This window comes from Corvus kubaryi, unplaced genomic scaffold (genome assembly GCF_017639235.1).
Source record: "Corvus kubaryi isolate FWS band 111438036 unplaced genomic scaffold, C.kubaryi_AGA036_p1.0 37392, whole genome shotgun sequence".
Classification (NCBI taxonomy): Eukaryota; Metazoa; Chordata; class Aves; order Passeriformes; family Corvidae; genus Corvus; species Corvus kubaryi.
The window spans coordinates 12,256,797-12,273,343 of record NW_024581131.1 but is presented as its reverse complement, the minus strand read 5'-3'; the positions used below and the strand labels follow the sequence as shown (position 1 = coordinate 12,273,343).

General features: G+C 45.4%; 3 protein-coding genes across 6 annotated transcripts; 2 read left to right on the top strand and 1 right to left on the bottom strand.

Annotated features, from left to right (window-relative positions):
• The first annotated feature begins 101 nt into the window (after positions 1–101).
• Positions 102–2,343, top strand: PTPMT1 (protein tyrosine phosphatase mitochondrial 1). Of its 2 annotated transcripts, XM_042038441.1 has the most exons (4): positions 106–319; positions 395–475; positions 1,008–1,199; positions 2,092–2,343. In XM_042038441.1, exons 1-4 carry the CDS (start codon positions 149–151, stop codon positions 2,221–2,223), a joined length of 576 nt encoding a protein of 191 aa, XP_041894375.1. In that variant the 5' UTR covers positions 106–148; the 3' UTR covers positions 2,224–2,343. The 2 variants fall into 2 exon arrangements, with proteins under 2 accessions (XP_041894377.1, XP_041894375.1); XM_042038443.1 differs by lacking the exon at positions 395–475 and having other exon boundaries at positions 102–319.
• Positions 2,344–2,508: 165 nt separating this feature from the next.
• On the bottom strand, positions 2,509–10,524 carry KBTBD4 (kelch repeat and BTB domain containing 4). 3 transcript variants are annotated; one of them, XM_042038438.1, is made up of 4 exons: positions 10,439–10,524; positions 7,346–7,966; positions 4,734–4,840; positions 2,509–4,157 (listed from the first exon to the last, which is right to left on the bottom strand). In XM_042038438.1, the coding sequence occupies exons 2-4, from the start codon at positions 7,935–7,937 to the stop codon at positions 3,297–3,299; spliced, it is 1,560 nt and encodes a 519-aa protein (XP_041894372.1). In that variant the 5' UTR covers positions 7,938–7,966; positions 10,439–10,524; the 3' UTR covers positions 2,509–3,296. The 3 variants fall into 3 exon arrangements, with proteins under 3 accessions (XP_041894372.1, XP_041894371.1, XP_041894373.1); XM_042038437.1 differs by having other exon boundaries at positions 10,377–10,497; XM_042038439.1 differs by lacking the exon at positions 10,439–10,524 and adding an exon at positions 9,960–10,111.
• A 31-nt stretch (positions 10,525–10,555) lies between these two features.
• Positions 10,556–14,930, top strand: NDUFS3 (NADH:ubiquinone oxidoreductase core subunit S3). The gene is made up of 7 exons (XM_042038440.1): positions 10,556–10,641; positions 10,745–10,807; positions 11,593–11,690; positions 11,949–12,098; positions 12,931–13,056; positions 13,344–13,463; positions 14,683–14,930. Exons 1-7 carry the CDS (start codon positions 10,596–10,598, stop codon positions 14,848–14,850), a joined length of 771 nt encoding a protein of 256 aa, XP_041894374.1. The 5' UTR covers positions 10,556–10,595; the 3' UTR covers positions 14,851–14,930.
• Positions 14,931–16,547: the final 1,617 nt, after the last annotated feature.

The following is a 16,547-nucleotide window of genomic DNA, read 5'->3' as shown; positions in this document are numbered from 1 at the left end:
CCGCCCCGTCTCCCCGCGCCGCCGCGCCCGCGCTCCCCCGCCCGGCACCACCGCGGGTGCGCCCTCTGCTGACGCTCAGTGCGCGCGTCCGCGGCGCTCCCCCGCCCGTCGGCCTGGCCCGGCCCGGCGCAGCGCGGCCCCGGCGCGGATGGGGGTGGTGGAGGCGCTGGGCGCCGGCGCGGCGCGGCTGCTCTTCTACCCATCGCTGCTCTACACGGTAGCGCGGGCGCGGCTGCCCGGGTTCCGCCGGCCCTGGTTCCACCGCATCGACGAAGTCGTGCTGCTCGGGGCGCTGCCGCTGCGGGGCCGAATTCGCAGGGTAAGGTGGGCGCAGCGGGCCGGGCCGGGCCGGGCCGGGAGGACCGGAGATCCCTGACGGTGCCTGTGCCCGCAGCTGGTGGCGGAGGAGAACGTGCGCGGTGTGGTCACACTCACCGAGGACTACGAGACCCGGTTCCTCTGTTTTTCCCCGCAGGTGAGCCCCGGGATTGCTGGTGCCGCATCCCCCCCTCCCCCCCAGACGGGTCTCTCGTCGCTCTGTCCCGGCTCACATGAGGCTTTAGCCGCCTCCTGCCGTCATCCCGGTAGCGACCCCCAAGTCCTGTGTCAGCAAAGACGTGGCTACTCGTACCTAAGCTGACTTTAAAAACTATGCGACAAACCAGTAAAACGTGAGCATGCGAGTGAACTGTTGCAGCTGCAGTGGCAGGGAGGGACAGGGAGCATGGAATCCACGTGCAACACTATACAGGAATGACTTTTGAGTTGGGAAGAGATCCCAACTTCCCTCTTTTCCTTTAGCTGAACCACATTTTTTCAGTCCCCTTCAACTACTAGTTTTTGATGACCAGCACTTAAGTTTTCATACATCTGATTTAAAGGATTGACATTCAAAGTCTGTTTACATCCTCTCTGAATTTCTCAACTGTCTCAACAGGTTCTGAGTTTCTTTCAGTAAAAAAACCAACCCAAAAGTTCACTGACCAAATCTGCTATGTCTGTTACAGGAATGGGAGGCAATGGGAGTGGAGCAACTGCGTCTCAGCACTGTGGATCTAACTGGAGTCCCCACCTTGGAAAACCTGCACAAGGGCGTGGAGTTCATCCTGAGACACCGAGCCTGCGGTAACAGCGTCTATGTGCACTGCAAGGCAGGGCGCTCCCGCAGTGCCACCATGGTGGCAGCATACTTAATTCAGGTCAGAAGGAACCTCTGCTAAATGGGGTTTATTTTCATTAAAAAATGGAAATAAAGTGCAGACAACCTTTATAGTTAACTCTCACTTAAGAAGCCTGAGCCCATACAGGTTAATATTCCACGATTTTACAGAGTTTGGACACCCATTTTAAGAGAGGCCCCAAAATCATCTTGCTGTTTTGAATGCAAATGCAAATTTTGAATGATTCTGCTTTTCTTAATTCTTTCTGTGGAGGAATAGATTGAGGTAGGAATAACAAGTCACTCACGAGTGTAGGTTCAGTGAGCAGATAAATATCCATTTTTGTTGTTCATATTTTCTCCTTGGTTCACTGGAGTGGTGAGCCTTTCTACGTTTTTCCGTAAATACAATTCAGGATCAAGAGAACTCACTTCAGTTTTCTGAATTCCTCTACCAACCCAACTAGGGAAATCAGCACTAAGAACAAAATCCTACCTGTGGATTCTTCCTTTTGTTTTATTAAGCTCTCCCTGGCAAATTTTCCATTAATGCTGAAGGGAAAATTTTCTCACTAAGTGCTGAAATGTGATGGGAATACCAGTAAAGTTTTTTTAAAAAAATTTAAAAGCCACCTGCACTTTTGCTCTGGTCTAGTGGGGCTAAAACAGGAAACTATTCACAACATGAAGGAAGAGTGAGCGAGACAGAAAGTGGAAGGCCCAGGTAGCAACCGTTCCTCTTTAACTGAGGGACTCATTTCATGAATGTGTGACTTGCAGGCCTCTCTGAGAGAAACATCGAGTAAACCTAAGGGGCAAAGCAGCAGCAAACTTTCTAACACTTCTAATATTGCCTGTAGCCTCCAGGAATGTTCCATTAACTGTTGGAAAGATGGAACGGATTTTCACTTGCTGGGTTTCTGCCTTTTCAGCTGCATCACTGGAGCCCTCGGCAAGCAATAGAAGCCATTGCCAAGATTCGTCCCCACATCCTTGTTCGACACAAACAAGTCCAGGTCCTGGAAAAATTTCACAGGAACATGATCACTGGGAGAACTGCATAACATAGTAAGAACTATCAAAATCCCCATCTCAGCTGCTATAAAAAAAGTTTTTATGATCTAACAAAAGCCTAAGTGTTTTTCTTCTTGACCATCAATAAAGAACTGTTAACGTAAATTACAGTAAAGGGGAAATAGGGCTGTTTCATCAAAGCTTTCTTTCCTTATGGCTAATATCTTAGATCTCTTGGAGCCATACATCTTTTCCACACATCAGTGCTGAGCGGAACTGCAATCCACAGGAAGTTCAAAAATATTTGTATTTTAAGCAAAGAGAAAAAAACAAAATACTTTGTCTCAGTAGAGACTTTATTCAGATTCTTACCCAAAGGGTTACAGTGCCAACAGAGAGGGGTAGGAGGAAGTGGTCTTATTTCTGTCTGTTCAGCAACACTATGTTATAATTACAGGTGGGGATTTCCTGTACAGTAAAGGAAGCCAATGCTCTAAAAATTATCTCCCTCTTTATACTAGGTGATGACAGAGCAGTAAGCAAGTACTCAGTTGGTTACAACTCCTCTAGGAGAAGTGCTGAATGTAACCTAAGCGTCCTGGGGTCAGTTCTGGCATCTGTCTGCCAGGCCCTCCTTCTGCAATAGGACACAGGAATGTTTAAATGGGAGTATCCCTGGGGGACACAGTGCACGTCTAACTCTGCTGTGCCTGACACAGCAGCAACACACAGTCTCCTAGGCAGTTAAAACTAGCAGTCTGGGCCAAGGAGGATGTTGTCCATATGCCCTAGGATTTTTTAGTGGTGGATTGGTTCCAGGCTAAAATAGCCATTTGCTGCCATTTGGGCCTCAAACGCAGGCAGCTTATCATCAAGGAATCAAAGTAATAGCATGTAGTCCATCTGAAATCTAAGATACAACAGTTCAATACAGTTTCAATAGTGCTATGTAAAAGAACAGGCCCACAGTCAGAAAGCCTGTACTTCCTCTGCATAGGTACAGAGGATGGGGTCTTTACTGGATGTTGTGAGCTTGTAGTAATTGGGACTGGTGCTGAGGGTTGCAGGTGTCTTCGAGCTGCACAGCAAGACACAGTTGCTGTCTTTCTATCACTGCGCCTGTTTAGGCCAGGACAAACTGCAGGTTAGTGAGCAACACTTTGATGCCGCTCGTGACTGTTACAACAGAAGTGGCTGGGTTAAGTTTAAAAGTATTTGCATCACCCTTTTTATAGCGGTCGCGAAAGACATAGATGCTGCCATTGCAGCTGGCAATTTTCCAGAGGGATGGTACTGAGCTCCAGGCATCCGGGAGGCATAGCCGGGTGAAGCTATCCAGTAGGGGATTGTAGCAGAGCAGTGAATCCCCCTCGGCCACAACGAACACCACATCCTTGTGCACAGCAGCGTGCATGCGCCCTGCGAAAGGCAGTACGTATGGCTTCACGTGGCATTTCTCTGTGTTGGTATCATAGCACTGAATGAGCCGAGACGGCTTGGTGAAGAAGTCTAAGTCATTTTCCTCCCCACCCAGCAGGTAAATGACACCATTAAGGTTTACCCCTGCAGCTCCAGAGACTGCCACTTCCAATTGGCTGGTCTCTGTCCACACGTTGTCTCGTACTCTGTAATATATGACAGCATTAGAGAGAGTGTCCTGTAGAGTTTTCCCCCCCAGTGAATATATTGCATCCTTGCTTGGCACGGAGACGAGGGTGTGCTGGAGCCGGTCACGGGGCAGAGGAGCACACCATTCCCAGTCTATAGTCGCATTGTTGCATTTCCACATGCGTCGTGGAATGGAGCCACCAACGACATACAGGTCACTACCATGCTTGCAGGCTGCAGTGATCTGGTGACACAGGCTGTTCTGGCCACTCACACTTATGGAGTCATCATCAGCACAGTGCAGAGAGACAGCGAGCGAATGTGTACGTGATGACTCCTTTCCAATCAGATAGATGTGAACATTTTCTCCAATCACCTGGGTGAAAGGAGAAGAGTGTCAGCAGAATCAGATCTTACACAAACATCAGTGATGCTCAAGACTGAATTCTTCGGTTTAGGACCCATCTGTGGGCCTGAAGGATATAATCTGCTTCCCAAGTCCTGCCACCCTACAACATTCAGGATTCAGAGCCTCAAAGCCTTTTCAACATACCATTCATGTCCGACACAATAAAATAGCCACAGACATCACTGGAACACAAGTCTTCGTGGTTTACGTAAGGGCCAGTTACATCCCTGATGGAGTACAGTTGTTACGAGAGGAATGCCAAACATAGATTTCTGAACAGTTTCTTTGGTAACTGAGGTGAAATAAATTATTTGTGGCACTGGTCCAATCACCAGTGAAAGCAGCCTCAGGTTAAAATAAAAAAAGCTGTCAGTGGGGTTGCTGTTTATGACACTGAAAGTATCCTCTCACAAGCACCATGAATTTCAATGACATTTGTATTTTGTGGCTTTCAAGTCACACCTGAGAGCAGAATACCCTGCCCTGAGAAGTGTGAAACCAGCAAGTGCTACACCAGCCCCAGAACATAAGGTCTTTTTATACCTTCAGACTCGATCGCAGAGTCTCTGAAAAGCCCGCTCGCTCCTCCTTGTTGAAGTTGATCCAGGTTTCTATGGCAACTGCTGGATTCTGAGAACATGGAACGCCATCTGTGGTTTGGGGACAGAAATGCATTTACAGTATCTAGACAAAGGTGTATGTACTCGGGAACACCCTTTTCCTGCGGCTGCCTCCCCCCAGTCCCACCACAACTCCTACTTTCTGGAGAGGAAAAACAGACACAGGTCTTTATGGATTTTGTCAGGCATGATCAGCACTGCCAGCCAGCCAACTACATGAAATTAATTTCAGTAACTATCAGAAGACAGAGCTGCCAGATCTTAAGCACTTTGGATGAGTTTCAGCAGTCTATTCACGAATCTATGTCCAAGAGAAAGAGGACAGGAAAGAGAACTTACATGGTGTGTGACGACGACAAATACTTTCTTATTTAATCATTTATGCAAAAAGATTCTGTTATTGAGAATCTCAGCACCTGCCTTTCTTTCTGGCTGGTCCTAGAAACCTATCTAGCAAAAGTCATCTACAGAATGTGTCTGAGCACTGCCAGGCAGCTGACCCTCATGACTGAACATCTGGTGTTGCTGCTATCCTCTTAACATTTGGAAATCCCCAATGAGCTACTAGAGCTTTTCTTAGCTGTGTGACAGTAGGAAACACTCGACAGACTGCATCAAATTTCAATCTCTTTCCAGACATAACTGGAAGTTTTGGTTAAGCCACAAACTCTTGTATTGTCATCATCAGTACATTATCGAAAAGATTTTAGGTATTTCCTTCCAGTTTGAAAGCCAGCAATTATGCCTGTGTTCATTGAGAAGCTTCCCTACGAAGACTCTCTGATTTTGTAGTCTGTTCTCATGACAAACTCTGAATTCAAAGATGCTGAAGGCACCAGACAAATTCCAATGCTTTTCTCTATAGTGGAAGGGAGCAGAAAAAGTGTGGCACAAAAGCAGGTATTTCAGCTCTGTTTAAAAGGATTCCCATAAGCTAACCATCACATGTAGTGCTTAAATGGAAAAAATTTGATTTTGAAATTGGTCCTAGAGTGCAACAGAAGGTAAACTTAATGAATTACTATTTCATGAAATTAATTTTAATCCTTGCCACTAAAAGCTTCCCCTATTTAATTCTCCATTAACTAAACAAAGATGCAGGAAATGCAAAAGAAAAGGAGTTTTCCTACCTTTTTAAGAAGGGAAGTATTTCAGATTTTAATCCATTTAATGAGCTAAGTTGTGGCATAAATGCCGAGTAATGTGATTCTACATATGAAAATAGATGATGCATGGAAAAAAGTTATACTGAGAAATTGTTTTAATTTAGGACCACAAGTGCTAAACTCCATAGTCCTAAAACTGGTTTTTATGTGGAATCCCTAGGAAATTAAAGGTGATTGACCTCTACTGTTTTATTTCATTATTTTAGAGGGGTTTTTTAATGAACTCGCAACTTATTTCAAAAACTTTAGCTAGATAGGTATCAAAATTACTCTAAGTTTATCACAGTTTTTGAGCTATCAGTACATATACTCAATAGGTTCTTGACTGTAAGTTTCTTTAGGTGCAATAGAGATAATTTAATGCAGTATCTGTAAAGACTCTCATACGCATAGCATCAACTCTAAAGGCTAGTTTAAGTCTTATGGATAGATTTGCCAGTGTTCCAAAGAAGCCAGTCATGGTAGGTTTATTTTTGTAACAGCATATAAAACACATGACACACAAAGTATAGTCACTTACTCAGTTACAAAGAGTAATTAAAAGCAAGAGGCACATCTGAATGTATGAGCTGCTTCTACATTCTTGCTTGCTCTAGCAATGATACCTAACTGCAGAAAAATGGGCTTGTGACTGCAGCATCCTGGAGAGGTGACAAATACTGGCTGTACCTACTAGGGCAGCAGATCTTTAAGGATTGGTGGAAGCTGGACCAAGTTGTCCATGTGTTGACACGTCCTTCACAACACTGAGTCATTGCATCCATTACTGTGGAAGGCTAGTACCTTTATAAGAAGGGTAATTACTGTATTACTCAAGATGTTACAATGCCTCTATTTCAGTCAGTTGAGTGCCTAAGTAATCCTAACAATTATATACAATTGTAAATAACACTAAAATAGTCTAAAAATATGTGCTCAAGCCTTCTTACAGACGTTGAGTTATTGCATTACTACGTTAAATGATTATGAGCTAAAGGGATAAAAAAGACTTTCATCAGATGTTTATTTCTGGTAAGGCTTCTTTGTTTTACTTTTAACGCAAACAAAAATAAAAAAAATTGTTGGAAGTTATGTTTAAAAAATGTGTAACACTTCTAACCTGTCGACTCAGGAACTGCTGTGAATTTCTGACATCCTCTACGTCCCTTTTCTACAGCTTAGATGTTTCGTGTCCAGTAACAATTAATGGTTTGGGGCTTTTTCTGACAAAGGTATCCAGAATGTTTTGCTTTGCTTTGCTTAGCTAAGTCTCTGAATAGACAGTGATTATGAAAGGTTGGATCTTTTCATCTATTTTGTTCACTACTTGACCAGACTCTGAAAGTCTTTTTCTACGTCCACATCCTAGGCAGTCTGAAGAACTCCTTACCTGTAAGGATGTCTGTCAGTAGGCGGAGAGGCAGGTGTAGGAACTCCTCTGTCTCCTGCAGCTGAGACAAATGTGACTTTGCACAGTGTTTGGCAGCTGTGTAGAGCTCCATGTCACTGTGTTGATCTGCCAACCACATGACCTGCAGACAGTTTCTAACCTGCACTGTACGGGCCAGAAAACGGGAGCACTCTTCAAAAAGGGCAGTCAGCTGGTACATGTCTGCCACTTCATAGGTTTCCTGCAACTCCTCTGCCCTCAGCTTTACAGTTCCATGGTAAATATAGTCCACAAGGAGCTGAAAGACACTCTCGCTAACGTCCTGCAGCTCAATCACCCGGTTGTGGGCCTCCTTTAGGTTGGAAGTGAACATAGAACGAAAAAAGCAGCTCTGAGCTGAGAGGACCAAACGGTGCAGCTGGAATTCTTTGCCTTCCACTGATATTGTAACATCAGCAAAGAGCTCATCCTCCAAGCATAATTTCATAATACCCTGGGCCACACGGCCTGAGTGGGAGCGGTCGGTGAAGGTGTAGTTCACAAAGTAGTTTTCTTCTGCAGAGGAGCCTCCAGTCTCTTCTGATGAGTCCATGGTGCTGCACAAATCAGGCCTCCAGCAATCTGTAAAATCACAGTAATTATACAGCTTTCTCTCACCACTAACAAGATTATGCAGTACTTCAGGGTACAGGGAAAAATCAAACATATTGGTAAGAGTCCAGCATATTTTAGACTAAACATAAATAGCACAGCCAGAAACTTGTGCTTGAGCTTCAGAATCTCAAACAACAAATGAGAAGTTGGCACAATTAAAATTATAATATATACCAAACTTCCAGTACAGTGCACATCGCATCCCAGCAGGGCTTGGAGACGTGCATATCTTTTCACCACTCATTTCACCGACACAAAGAAATGCAGCAAGTTATTCAAGTGGAAAGTCCAGCAACTGCCCTAGGAAACTTGCAAAGCCAAAAAATGTGGCAGCAGCATAGCTGGACTAGATGTGAAAAGGATTACAGTATCATACTAAAAAAGAGCACAGGCAGCAGTTCATACCATCAGGAGGTGTTAATTACTGTCCAAACCCAATGATGAAGCTGTATCAAGGTGAACTTGTTTTTACCAAAAAGATGCATGAGATGTCCGCCAGACAAAACCACCAGTCCTTCAAGCTAACCAAATGAGGTAACTGATGGTTATGCTGTTTGTTAATGTGCCAGTCAATTTCAGCATGCAAAACAAAATGTTAGATGTTGTTAGTCACTGCTTCCCAAGTGGAAAGGGGAACAAAATTTAAAAGAAAACACCTCTTAGTAGGTACCAAGGATGTTTGCAGAGCTCCAGGTAGTTTGTGGGTCAGAAAAGCTTCTGAAACATAAGACTACTACAGCAAGGAGCTCTTTTTTACCATGGCTCTTGACAGCATTAAGAACAGTTGCCTACCTGCAGTCACTTTAGACTTATTTTTACAACTGAACTACCAGCCATTATGTCTGATATCACAAATTTCTTCAACTACTAATGACCATTATTTCAAGTACAATGTTTCACAAAGATGTGATTTTTTTTCTCCAACAGATTCAGTTACTCTTCCATGGTTTATATTGTCAAACATGCATTTTCTTACAATTACTCTGCTTGATCAAGAGGGCTCCTAAGTTCTTTGCTCAAATTCTGTTCACGGGAAGTAGTGTCTACATCCCTAATTAGCTGGACATGTCCATCTCATCTCTGGTGATTGCCTGCCTTAATTACACTCATCTTGATTTTACAGTAGTTCTGGTCTGTCTGGAAAGTACCTATACATTAGTCTGTAAGAGACTGAGGAACTGCAGTCAGCATAGAACACATCAATACTATTTTTCCAGGTTTACAAAGTATGAGCCTATCCTGCAAATTGGCTTCCACTTCGGTTAAAGCTCTTTATCCTTACAGTCAAGGTGCTTAGGAGCTTCAGCCCAGAATGCAGAAGAGACCACACAGAGCACCAAGATATGGACAGATGAACTACTCTGCGCCCTTGGCATAGCAGAACCAGCTGCCCACACTGCCCTGCACAACTCCCAGAGGACTGATGCCAAGTCACAGAAGAAATGCCAAGAAGCAGCTAAAGACTATGCAAACCTCACATCCTCCTTGCAGACACCCAGACAAAGCTCCCCTTTGCACCCATGATGTCTCTGCTATAAAGAAAGAAGCATGCAGGACAGTTAACTGTCCCAAACAGCCCAATCTTATGCTCCATGCATTCCGTAGGCCAGGCTATCAGTGAGAGTGGTTGAACCAACACCTGGTACACCTCCTTCACAGAATCACAGAATCACTTAAATTGGAAAAATCCTCTGAGACCATCGAGGCCAACCTATGACTGAACACCACCATGTCAACTAGACCATGGCACTGAATGCCGCCTCCAGTCTTTCCTGAAACACCTTCAGGGGCGGCAACTCCACCACCTCCCTGGGCAGTCCATTCCAGTCTCTAATCATCCTTCCTGTGAAGTTCTTCCTAATGTCCAGCCTAAACCTCGCCTGCTGCAGCTTAAGCCTGTGTTCTCTCGTCTTGTCGCTGGCTGCCTGGGAGAAGAGGCCAACCCCCACCCGGCTACAACCTTTCAGGCAGCTGGATAGGGTGATAAAGTTATCTCTGAGCCTTCTTTTCTCCAGGCTAAACAACCCCAGCTCCCTCAGCCGCTCCTCACAGGACTTGTGCTCCAGCTTCCCTCCTTCGTTGCTCCTGACAGGGTCGCGGACGCTACGGCGGCGCCCGGGCTCGGGGAACCCCTAAGCACAACTGACAGCGACCCTACGGTCCGGGGCGAGAAGAAGGAAGGAAGGAAGGCTGATCCTCGGAGAAACGCAGATTCCCACCAGGGCCGCGCTGACGCGGTGCAAGGCTCGGCGCTGGCTCAGTCCGGGGGCTGCCGGCGTCCCCCGCCCTCCGCGCCCACACCTCCGCGGCGCTCGCTGCTCCGTCCCCGGGCCGGCGGCCGCGCCGCTCCCCGCCGGCCGCGCCGCGCGGCACCCACCTGCGGCGCTTCCCTTCATGCCGCCGCCCCGGGGTGCCCCAGCGGCTGCTCCCGGCCCTCACCCTGCGCCAGGCGCCGCCGGGCACTCGCCGATTCCGCCCACCGACCCGGAGCCGTCCCCGGGAAGCTCTTCGCGCGCTTCCGCCCCCGGGGGAAGCGCGGCGGCGGCGGCACTTTCCGCTTCCGCTCCGTGCCCTTGCCCGTCCGTGTCCCGGCGGGATGTGGGCGGCGGCGGCTCGGGGCCTGGCGCGGGCCGCGCTGCGAGGTGAGGCCGCGGGGGCTGTGCCGGGGGCTGTGCCGGGGGCTGTGCCGGGCGCGGGCCGGGCGGTTGGCGGCGGTCGGTGAGTTGTGTCCGTTTCTCTCCGCAGCTGGCGCGGCACCGGCGGCGGCACGGGCCCGGCTGGCGGGGAGCTCTGCCGCGGACACTCGCCGTAAGTGCGGGGCTGGGCGGGGGGCGGAGGGGGGCCCGAGGCGTGCGGTTGTGCCCCTGCCAGCCGGCGGGAGGGCACCGAACCGCCCCACGGACGTTCCTGGGCGATGGAACCGTTTTAGTGAGCGCGTCGGGAAAGGGTTGGTCCGGTCACCCGTAAACCCCAATAGCGCAGAAAAGTGGCTGTGTTGGTAACCGTGCTTGCTCTGGGTTCCCGTGCTTGCTCTGGGTACCCATCTGCATCCTTTCTCAGATGCAGGTCCAGCCTGCTTTTTCTCTGCAAAGCCGTGCTTGGGCAAGAGCTTCATAGCCCCTCATCGCCCTGGCTCTTAAGGGTTTTTAATCGTAACAGTGAAAAAACCCACCCCAACAGCGCGAGTTCTTAGAGTGTTTTGATTATGAGGGGCTTGCTTAGATGCTGACACATCCAACAAAACCAGAAAACAAGGCCCATTCTAGACCCAGGTTGAATGACATGGGCACTGCCTAAGTTCAGGTTATTGTCTCTGTTGCCCTCTTTTTCATCTCATTATTTACTTTTTCATCATCTTGTTGGGCAATTCCTGCTGCTCTTTAGAGTCAACAAAATTTTAGCACTGACACAAATTTCCTTCATTATCAAAGTGTGTAGTTGCACGTTCTGTGTAGCACAAGTATGTTGCTATAATGTAGTCTCTGACAGACAGCCAGACTGGTTAAAGGGAGTTTAAAGGGAGTTACTAGTCTTCTCTCTGTAGCTTTCTGTATTCCCTGTCATAATCTTGGAAACTTTATGTTTCTCCTTAGCTACTGTCAGACCAAAAAATGAAGTAGAACAGAAGCAGCTATGTGCTTTTGGGGAGTATGTGGCTGAGATTCTGCCCAAGTATATCCAGCAAGTACAGGTAGGTGCTGTTTGAGAAATTGTTCTTGTGATGGGACAGGATCCAGTGAATATACCACGTGTTTGTTACCCATTTAGAGAAGGTGTTCTGGGGAAGAAAAATGGTCAGAATTCCATGAAAAGTTACTGCTGTTGTTAAGCCCCTTGATCTGATGCCTTTTAATGTCTGCTGTGTCGCTTTCTTTGAGTTTTCTGCTGAAATCAGCATAATGTTTGAGTGTTTGTACTCATGCCCTTCCCGCTGTGCTGTTTTCATCAGGTGACGTGTTTCAATGAGCTGGAACTTCTGATCCATCCGGATGGGATCATTCCTGTCCTGACCTTCCTTCGTGACCACACCAATGCCCAGTTCAAATCCTTGGCTGACTTGACTGCTGTTGATGTCCCGTCTCGGCAGTACCGCTTTGAGGTAGGAGCTGCTCAGAGGTGCAGGACTTGGAGGGCTTCACAAGTACTGCTGCCTGTAGGTGCTCTTGCAGCTCTGACCACTTTTTTTGGTTTCTGGCAGTGAGAAGAAAATTTCAAGAGTTGTAGCTAGAGTTTCTTTGAGTCAAAGACCTCCAGCTGCTGAAGAAGTGGAATTTTTTTTTAATTCAATATTTTTCTTTCAAAAACCAAGGTAGTGGATTCATAGAAATAATAGAAATATAGACTCTAATTTATTCATTTTTTCCAGGCACCAAGGCAGTATCAAACAAGGCTTTAAAATTCCTTACAGAGTTTTGGGATTTTTTTTCAATCTTACTGTAGTATATATTTCTTCCCCCAAGATTATAATAATCCTCATAACCAGCCTTTGTATTAGACTCCACCACCATAAAAGTTTGAAATGTTCCCTGGTATCCAACTTGTTTGCCGAAAATTAAAGTGTACTTTTTCTTAGCTCTCTCCCACTGATAGTAATTGCAAGAGTGATTGATAGTAATTTTCTTCGAGACAGACTATTGTCAAGTGTTTCCATCCCTCCAGTAGTCTCTCTTTTAAGATTTAGTATCTCTCTTTACTTCTGCTCTTCTACATCAGTCATGTTTTCTAAGTCTCATAACTTTGTCACACTTCTAAGGACCAAAGTGATGAGCTATTGGAACCTCAGTTGGAGGAGTGTCTTTTAGTGGCCAGCTCTGAAGTGCTGAATGTGATCCTGCTCATAAAGAATATTTGAAATAGTGCTTGTGTGGCTTTGCTTAGCCAGTGGTGTAATGCAAAGAGATCCATAAATGCTGCCTGTTCCTCTGCTTCAGATTGTGTACAACCTGCTGTCCCTGCGGTTCAACAGCCGCATCCGTGTGAAGACGTACACCGATGAGCTGACACCTGTTGATTCAGCAGTGTCTGTGCACAAGGCAGCAAATTGGTATGAAAGAGAGGTGAGTGCTGCTGTGCTTGGGAGCAGAATCTTGCTGGAGGGAGGCTGTATTTTCCCAGTCAAAGTGATTTCCCCAAGGCCCTCAGGAAGAAAGAGAGAAGTGTTTTCCTGGCTGCTTTTTCAGAGTAGGAGATAAAACAATGTTTGATTTGCTTTTGAATGAATTTCTGCATCAGTTTTGCTGGCACTGTACAAAGCCAGGCATGTAACTGAAATTTTATAGATATAAGACATGCAGGTTTTTGATTTTTTCAAATATAATTCAACTAACCTGTCCCTTTCATTTAGGTTTGGGACATGTATGGTGTTTTCTTTGCCAACCATCCTGATCTAAGGCGAATCCTCACAGATTATGGGTTTGAGGGCCATCCATTCCGGAAGGACTTCCCACTCTCTGGTTATGTGGAGGTAGGAGATACAGTCATGTCTAAAGTTAGTAAGTCTCCCCAATGCTCTTTTCTGAGTTCCAATACAAAGATGTGGCTGCTTTACAATCATTTGTCTGAAGGATGTTTCACTTGTCTGTATTCCAGAGGAGTTGTATAAAATTGTGTGGAAATTTGAAGTATCACACAAAGAATCATCCATAATAAGGCAGCCTAAGGCTAGAGAAATTGAGCAAAATGTTATGTGCTGTATACCAAAGATACTTGTCAGGGAGAGAAAGTGCTTCTGCTTTCAGCACATTTTCTGGGAGATTAAAGTTTCCACTGCAAAACTGAAGGATGAAGGACTGAACCATTCTTGATTCAGTTGGAACTTCACTTTGTTGAGTTTTTGTAGGCCCAGATTATAAAACTCTGGTTAAATTGACTCTTGCCATTTGTCGTTTACCTTGGTATGCCAACCACAGGTGAAATGAGAGTGTTTGGTATCTGTCTAGTTTCAAATGATTGCCCTGCAGAAGCAGGCGTATATGATGCAGTGTTAAGACTGAGTTGAGTTTCAGGAGGAAACAGTGAAGTTCTGCAAAAAACAGGCTGTTTTAAGAAATGTAGAAATAACAAAATCCTGCAAGCAAGGATAAGGCTACATCTCCTGAGCTGGGGTTCAGAGATCTGGACTAGCACAGTGAGGATAAAGCAAGCCAATTGGAAGTGTCTGGTACTCACCTGCATTCCATCCTGGTTGTCTTCTTTTTCTCTTCTTGTTCTGAGTGTTACACTAAAAATTAGAACAACTAAAACCACACAAATGCCATATTATAAAGATTCATGAGTATAGTCCTCAGCCATGCAGGCCCAGGATGGGCCACCTTATTTCAGTGACTCAGGAGAAATTCCTTTGTCAAATGACAAATTAAATGTGTTATTCCACGTGAACTTCACATGGACTGTTAGGCTGGGCACTCCTAATTCTGGGTGCTTAGTTGTGACGCCTGAGGGCCATGGTAGCAAAGCAAAGAGGAGGGTTTTCTTGGACAGTCCAGAGATCTCAGTAGCATCTGGAGAGCTCATTTAGTATTGAGAACTGAAGCCATGGCAGAGGCCTGTGGGTCTGTGGTTTTTCCATGGGTAAGAAGTGGAGTTGTCTGCACAGAGGGTGGTCTGGGTCACTGTGCACAGCAAATAAAGATGCTCCAGGAGTGGGGTAAAGTGACTGGCCTGTGTTCTTTGCGCTGTTCCAGGTGCGGTATGATGATGAAGTCAAACGGGTGGTGGCAGAGCCTGTGGAGCTAGCTCAGGAATTTCGCAAGTTCGATCTGAATAGCCCGTGGGAGGCATTTCCTGCCTATCGTCCAGCTCCAGAACCCCCGAAAATAGAAGCAGGAGCAAAGAAAGAAGATGCCAAATAGCAGCAGAAGGAAGCGGATGTGCGGCACCATCCTTTCTGTTCTAATATAGTATTTATAATAATAAAAATTGGTATGAGATACCTGCCTGTTGTGATCTCAGGAATAATGTTTTCAAACTAGATGAAAAGCACAAGGCCAGGGAATGCTGATTTGCAATCCTTATGATCCAGCTAGTAGATGTTTATCTGGTGCTTTGAGTTGTAAAACGGGGCGTTTTTTTTTTTGGTTTGCAAATTGAACGGAGTGCAGGCACTGCCTGTGGCTAAGTGTTTTATGAACACTACTCCTGCCAGCAGTCCTGCAGGCGAAGTTCAGAACCTGAGCACTCGATAAGAGACTGCACTGAAGCAGCTGTGGAACTTGAGCAATGGGACAGCAGTTTCTTAGCTCCAGGATGGGTGTTGGGAAGATGGTAATAATATGGCAAACAGGAAAAGCCTGGGTAAATGGTTCTAATACAGTTCCTCTCAGGACAACACAAATGTACCTGGGTCCAGACCAAAACAATTATGGAAATCTCTCTATTGTTTCCATGGGAATTAGGTCAGTGCCTTTTAAGGAGTTGCAGGTAACTTCTGATGTGACACTCCCTCAATCCGGCCTCTTCTTCACAATCAAGCAGTCTTTATTTTCTCCAGCATCTTCAGACTGCGCTTTTTTTCCTGCAGCCAAAAATATACCCCTCCCTTGTCTCATAAACAAAACTCTGTCTTTTTGTCAGTCTTCCAGTTATTTTGAGCTCTATGATACAATAACATTACCACTTTCTTTGCTCTTGTGGAAAATACAGTTTTTTTCCAAAAAAGCTGGAAAAATGCTGTTGTTCCAGTCCACCCACCACCTGTTTGAATGGGATTATGTTACAGCAGTCATCAATTAATAAAGTCCCTTGTCTTTGGTCCAGAAAATGCATAATTCTGTTCTGTGTTGGAAAGCTGACTGCCTTCATTTTGATCTGAAAACTATTGTGTAAGAGATTTCGTAAACTAATTCACAAGCTGTTTATAGAGATTCCCTGAATCAATACTTAAGCTTTTAAATTGTAACATCACTAATTAAAATAAAGGTTTGGGGTAGGTTAGAGTATGGGATGGAGGAAAGGATCGGACAATAGTAAATTCAATTAAGGAAAAAAAAATAAAGATCTGAACTGTATTCAAAGAATTGGGTTTCATATTTGTTTCCACCCCAGCCATGTAAGCATGGGCTGCTTAATTTTATTTTTTTCAATTTTTTTAGTGGTTGGTTGGTTGTTTTTTATTTTTAGGGTTTTTTTGTTTTGGTTTTTTTTTTAGGTTTGTTTTTTTTTTTATTTTGTTTCAGGCTGCTGTGGCCAGCAGTGTTTGGGATGTGACTCAACAGTGTTCTCTGGTTAAAATTCATAGCATTTACTATTCACCTTAAACATCACAGCTCTACATGGGAAGGAGAAGTGAACATAGATCAGCAGAAGTCTGGGGTTTTATACAATTCTTATCTCCATTTTGGGTCTGTCTTCAATTGAGCAGATTAAATAGGAAATGAACTTTTAGTTCTTTACAAGATATTCCACAGCTGGTTCTGTTTTCTTTGCAGTGGCTCTCACAACATGTTGATGCCTATTGCACAAGACAGAAAAGTTCCTGATGCCGCTTCTATCACCATGCAAATTCTTTATAAATCACATTTCCTATCTATGTTCTCCTTCATCGCAGGTT